At 32.4% G+C, this 6,045-nt stretch overlaps 1 protein-coding gene across 1 annotated transcript; it reads left to right on the forward strand.

Annotated features, from left to right (window-relative positions):
* The first annotated feature begins 209 nt into the window (after nt 1-209).
* On the forward strand, nt 210-4,251 carry LOC123889126 (MDIS1-interacting receptor like kinase 2-like). The gene is made up of 2 exons (XM_045938348.1): nt 210-3,336; nt 3,700-4,251. Exons 1-2 carry the CDS (start codon nt 417-419, stop codon nt 4,059-4,061), a joined length of 3,282 nt encoding a protein of 1,093 aa, XP_045794304.1. The 5' UTR covers nt 210-416; the 3' UTR covers nt 4,062-4,251.
* Nucleotides 4,252-6,045: the final 1,794 nt, after the last annotated feature.

Raw genomic sequence — 6,045 nt, forward strand, 5'->3', positions numbered from 1 at the left:
AGTGGCAAATATATAGCTCACCATCAAATTGGAAATATGAAAAATTGGATTTTTAAATCGAAGTGAATTATTTTTAAAAATATATTAAACCATTTAGTGTTTTACAAAAGCAAAACATATTTATCTTCAAGGCAATAATATGAATGGTGAAAGCTTAAACTAATAAGTGGAGGACAAAATAATACACACTTTGGAAAAAGTATGAGTAGGAAAATGTCAGTTGATAAATATGTATTGCTTTTGTGCAAGACTTTCTAAAGTGTACTTAAGTCACACTAATCACGTTGCTTATTTACTTTCTTTTATAAGCACCCAGTAACTCCAACATTAGAATCATCACCACACAATATAAGGAATATGCAACATTAGACTATACCCTCTTCTTGATCCGAAAATCATTTTATACTTGAAGAACCATGGTACCTAAATTAATCAAGAAGAATCTAGCATGTGGGCAGATTCTCTTCATAATCCTTTGGGTCCTTTTAACAATCTTTTTTCCTCAAATTGCTGGTTTTTCCAAAATCACTTCTTTGACCACAACTTCTCATTATCAAGCTAACCTTGAAGACCTTGAAGCAAAAGCTCTGCTGAAGTGGAAAGATAGCTTCGAAAACCACAGCCAAGCTCTTTTGTCAACATGGACAAGAACCACAAATCCATGCAAATGGGAAGGAATTCGGTGTGACAAATCCAAATCCATCTCTAGCATAAATCTTGAAAATTATGGACTTAAAGGTACACTTCACACTCTAAACTTCACCTCATTCCCCAACCTTCTCAGCCTAAATATCTACAACAACTACTTTTATGGGACCATTCCTCCACAAATTGGTAACATGTCCAAAATAAATGTTTTGAACTTTTCATTAAACCCACTTGAAGGTTCCATCCCCAAAGAAATGTGGAAATTGACAAGTTTAAAAGGCCTTGATCTTTCTGTATGTCAGCTAAGTGGAGAAATTCCTAATTTCATAACAAACTTGTCCAACCTCTCGTATCTAGATTTTAGTAACAACAAAAAGTTTTCCAGTGGTTACATTCCTCATGAGATTGGGAAATTGAACCACTTGAAATATCTAGGTATTGCAGGTTGTAGCCGTGTTGGTCCCATTCCCCAAGAAATTGGAATGTTGACAAACCTTGGTGTTATGGATTTGTCAAGGAACACTCTATCTGGTACCATCCCAAAAACATTTGGTAACATGACCAGTTTAAATGAACTTTACCTTTCCAATAACACATTGTCTGGAACAATTCCACCATCATTTTGGAACATGTCTTACTTGTCCATACTCTACCTTGATACCAATAATCTTTCTGGATCGATCCCTCCTTCTATACAAAACTTGGTCAATTTGAATGATCTTGCATTTCATTACAACCACTTTTCTGGACCTATTCCTTTCACCATCGGAAACTTGACAAAGCTAACATCTTTAAACTTGATGTCTAATCATTTTTTTGGATCAATTCCTACTTCTATTGGAAATTTAATCAATATGGAAGTCCTATGTTTCCGAGAAAACAATCTTTCTGGAACTATTCCTGCTATAATTGGAAATTTGACAAAGCTAACTGGTTTGGAATTAGCCACCAATAAATTTCATGGTAGCATTCCACAACGCCTACATAACTTTACCAACTGGGGATCCTTTATATTAGACGAGAATGATTTCATTGGTCAGTTGCCACCTCAAATATGTTCTGGTGGATTTCTACTATTCTTCACTGTTTTTAACAACCATTTCACCGGTCAAGTACCAAGAAGCTTGAAAAACTGCTCTAGTATTCAAAGACTTATGCTTCAGGGTAATCAAATAGAAGGAGATATAGCACAAGATTTTGGTGTATATCCGAATTTGGAGTACATTGATCTAAGTGACAATAAATTTTATGGTCAAATTTCACCAAACTGGGGACAGTGCCCTAATCTTAATACCTTAATGATATCCAACAATAATATCACTGGTGGTATACCATTAACACTTTTGGAGGCAAACAAGCTAGGCAAGCTCCACCTTTCTTCAAACCATTTAACAGGAAAACTTCCAAAGGAACTTGGATACCTGAAATCATTACTTGAAGTTAAGATCAACAACAATCATCTTTCAGGAAATATTCCAAGTGAAATTGGATTGCTACAGAATCTTGTAGATTTCGATGTAGGAAGAAACATGTTGAATGGGACAATACCAAAAGAAGTTGTGAAGTTACCCTTGTTACGAAATTTGAACTTGAGCAAAAACAAAATTGAAGGGAGAATTCCATCAGACTTTTCAATGTCACAACCTCTTGAATCTCTTGATCTTAGCGGGAATTTGTTGAATGGAACAATACCAACAGTGTTAGGAGAGTTGAAGCAATTGCAACAACTGAATCTGTCATCCAATAATCTTTCTGGCACCATTCCATCCAGTTTTGAGGATGCCATGTCAAGCTTGACCTATATCAACATCTCAAACAACCATTTAGAAGGCAGGCTACCAAATAATCAAGCTTTTCTCAAGGCTCCAATTGAATCATTAACAAATAACAAAGGCTTGTGTGGTAATCGCACTGGCTTACTGCTTTGCACAACCAACCACAGCAAAAAGAGCCACAAGACTCTCTTACTAGTATTGTTTGTTATCTTAGGTGCTCTACTACTAGTATTTTGTGGGGTGGGAATTTCAATGTATATTCTTTATCGGAGAGCAACAAAGGAAAAAACCAAAGATAAAGATTCCAACGAAGCACAAGCAGAAGAAGTATTTTCCATATGGAGCCATGATGGAAAAATGTTATTTGAAAACATCATTGAAGCTACCAATAACTTTGATGATGATTATCTCATTGGAGTTGGCGGGGAAGGATCTGTTTATAAGGCTAAGTTGTCTACAGATATGGTTGTTGCAGTCAAGAAACTTCATTCGGGAATAGATGGGGAGAGGCCCAATTTCAAAGCATTTGAAAATGAAATTCAAGCTTTGACAGAAATCAGGCATCGTAATATCATAAAGCTCTATGGATATTGCCAACATTCAAGATTTTCATTTTTGGTTTATAAGTTCTTGGAAGGGGGAACTTTGGCAAAAATGCTAAACAATGACTCGCAAGCTATTGCATTTGATTGGGAAAAGAGGGTAAATGTTGTTAGAGGTGTGGCTAATGCTTTGTCCTATATGCATCATGATTGCACACCTTCAATAGTTCATCGTGACATATCAAGCAAGAATGTTCTTTTGGATTTATCTTATGAAGCTCAACTTTCGGATTTTGGAACAGCTAAGTTTCTAAAGCCTAATTCAAGCAGTTGGACCACATTTGCAGGCACCTTTGGGTATGCAGCTCCAGGTTAGACACCCCTTTTATTTTTGTATTTAGAAATTTACATAATTTTTTATATAGAAATACTATGTGGGGATTGATACCAATAGTGGAGTATTGGTTTGATAAGTAAGCAAGAATTAGAGTACAAAAATGTGGGGTAAATTTTTAACAAGTGACCTGCCAACCAACGACAGTTGGAACTAGTAAAGAGTTAGTCTTTCACAATGTGACAATCAGAAAAATAGGTATGCTTTTTATTTGTTGAACATAACAGGTATCAAATTCATTTCAAAAACGTATGCAAGCTACTAAAGTTATAAATTTTTTATTGAAAAGCATAATAAACTTTTCATGTGTTATAACTTTTAAATTTTAATTTGATTGTAGAGTTTGCCCAGACCATGGAAGTGACTGAGAAGTGTGACGTTTACAGCTTTGGAGTACTTTGTTTTGAAATCCTTCTGGGAAACCATCCAGCAGATTTTGTTTCTTCATTGTTCTCATCATCTACAGCAACAACGACTTATAATTTGTTGTTGATTGATGTATTAGACCAACGCCCTCCTCAACCTACCAATTCATTTTTTGGCGATATCATCTTGATTACAAAATTGGCATTTTCTTGCTTAAGTGGAAATCCATCTTCTCGCCCCACCATGGATTATGTCTCAAAAGAACTTTTAATGAGAAAATCACAATCGCCTTTAGTGGAACAGTTCCCTCAGATCAGACTTGGACAACTCCACTAAAAACACCAAATACTTGAGTATTTTCATTTTTTTATCCATGTCATGTCATCTATCCTTTATCTTATCAAGTTTTCCAGGTAATGTATATATATCATATGTATGTCGTGTGTGTACTAGTTTACTTTTGATATCTTTAGTGGTGTATGATTGTGTTCATTTATTCTTGCTAAGAGTTGTTCCTTTCAATGAATAATTTATCCCCAAAAAAAATTAATGAATAATTTTTTAGTTGACTGAAAGAAAAAAACTAAATTATGAATTATTCTATTGATAAGCTCTGTTTGGGCTAAATAATTGGTTTACAAAACCTCTTTAAAATTAATTAATAACTACTAAGTATTAATTAATAAAAAGTTAGTCTAAAGTCTAAACACAATACTAGTAGTTAAAGTGAAAAGAATCTTTCATATTGAAAATTCTACATGAGCTATATCTCTCAATCTTTTTAAAAGATGTTAATACAATCTTTTAAGTTTGTGACATGTGTTAATACAATCGCGTCCATTTTTTTTATATTGTGAAAAAAGTGATGATATAAAAATTGGAAAATTCTATGGTGCAGTCCCTTATTTGGACTGTTTTGGTGTAGTCTTAATCTGACCAATGAGAATGAAGTATTGACTAATTTTAAATTATATGGTACAAACCACTTATATGGTACCTACCATGTATCTTTATATCAAATAATATTTCAACTAAGTCTCTATCATATTAAAAGTTATAAAACTACCCCAATATTTAAATTGTTTTTTATTTTAATTGTGATTGAAAAAAAAAAGAAGAAACAAAGTCAGTTACTTTGGCTTTCTAGGATATTAAAAAAAAAAAAGAAATTGAAACCTCTCTTCATCATCACCTCCTTTCATCTCTAAGTCTCAAAATCACTAAAATTGAAAATTCTCAGTTCTCAAAATCACTTGTGGATGTTACAAGCACAACCAGACAATTCTCTCCAATGTATGAACTTCAACCAATGCATGTACCACCCGTATACCCAATATATGGAATGAGTGTTGGGGAAAATTCAAATTCATGCTATGGTCTGTTACAACAACTAATGAAATCTGCTAATCAACGTTGAGTATTTCAGATGAAATCTGCTATGGTCTGTTACATCGTGATTAAATTTTGCAGGCTTATTTCATGCAAATTATTTAGTTGAACTTTGTAGTTTATTTTCAAAAATTTGTCTCATTAGTTACAACTTGTATTGCGAGATGATATGCTTAATGAATTGGTAAAATAAAATATTCTTAGTGGATTGGTAAAATCAATTTTTTTTAATATTAATCTTTTAATAATATTAATAGTTTTTTTATTTTTAATCTGAATGGTTTTTTATTTTTTGTTACAAAAGAGAAATGAATATTAATAGCTGGTCATCAATGAGAAAGTTGTTGGTGCCCCTTATTTCGTTTGAAATCTGTTGTTTCGTTTTAGGCTTTAAGTAATAATCAATAATAATGATAATAATTTAATGTAAATCAAGCCCCAAATGTTTAATATTAATTTTTTGTTGTGATTATCTGTATATTTAATAGTTGAGTGATTATCTCCTATAATCACTCAACAATTTTCACATTAATCTTTTTTTTTTTAACAAACTAGATGTATAGTTCGGTTATTATAAAATAAATAACTTCACTTTTTTATAAAATAAAATATAAAAACACTGTTTCTACCAAAAAAAAAAACACTGATTTTGGTACGAAGTGATAGCATAGATGGAATTTGACAAGAACATGGAATTTGAGCTTAAATTTGTGATACAGATATTGAGATGGTTTTTCAATTTGGGATTTAGGGTTTTCTTGATGTTAGAAAGAAAATGGATGTTATCACATATATTATTTAGGGATTTAAGTATGACTTTTTTTTAATTGAAATATTGATGGTTTTTTTAGGCATGATTTTTTTTAATTGAAATTTTTTTTTTTTTTTGTAATTTGTAAATGAATATTTACTTGATGGGGGACTCATATGC

Source organism: Trifolium pratense, linkage group LG6, assembly GCF_020283565.1.
Source record: "Trifolium pratense cultivar HEN17-A07 linkage group LG6, ARS_RC_1.1, whole genome shotgun sequence".
Taxonomy (NCBI): domain Eukaryota; kingdom Viridiplantae; phylum Streptophyta; class Magnoliopsida; order Fabales; family Fabaceae; genus Trifolium; species Trifolium pratense.

Excerpts from the sequence above, each read along its gene's own strand:
- LOC123889126 (XM_045938348.1), top strand. The coding sequence starts at position 417 with ATGGTACCTAAATTAATCAAGAAGAATCTAGCATGTGGGCAGATTCTC. Across the intron at positions 3,337-3,699 it reads CTTTGGGTATGCAGCTCCAG|AGTTTGCCCAGACCATGGAA; the intron begins GTTAGACACCCC and ends ATTTGATTGTAG.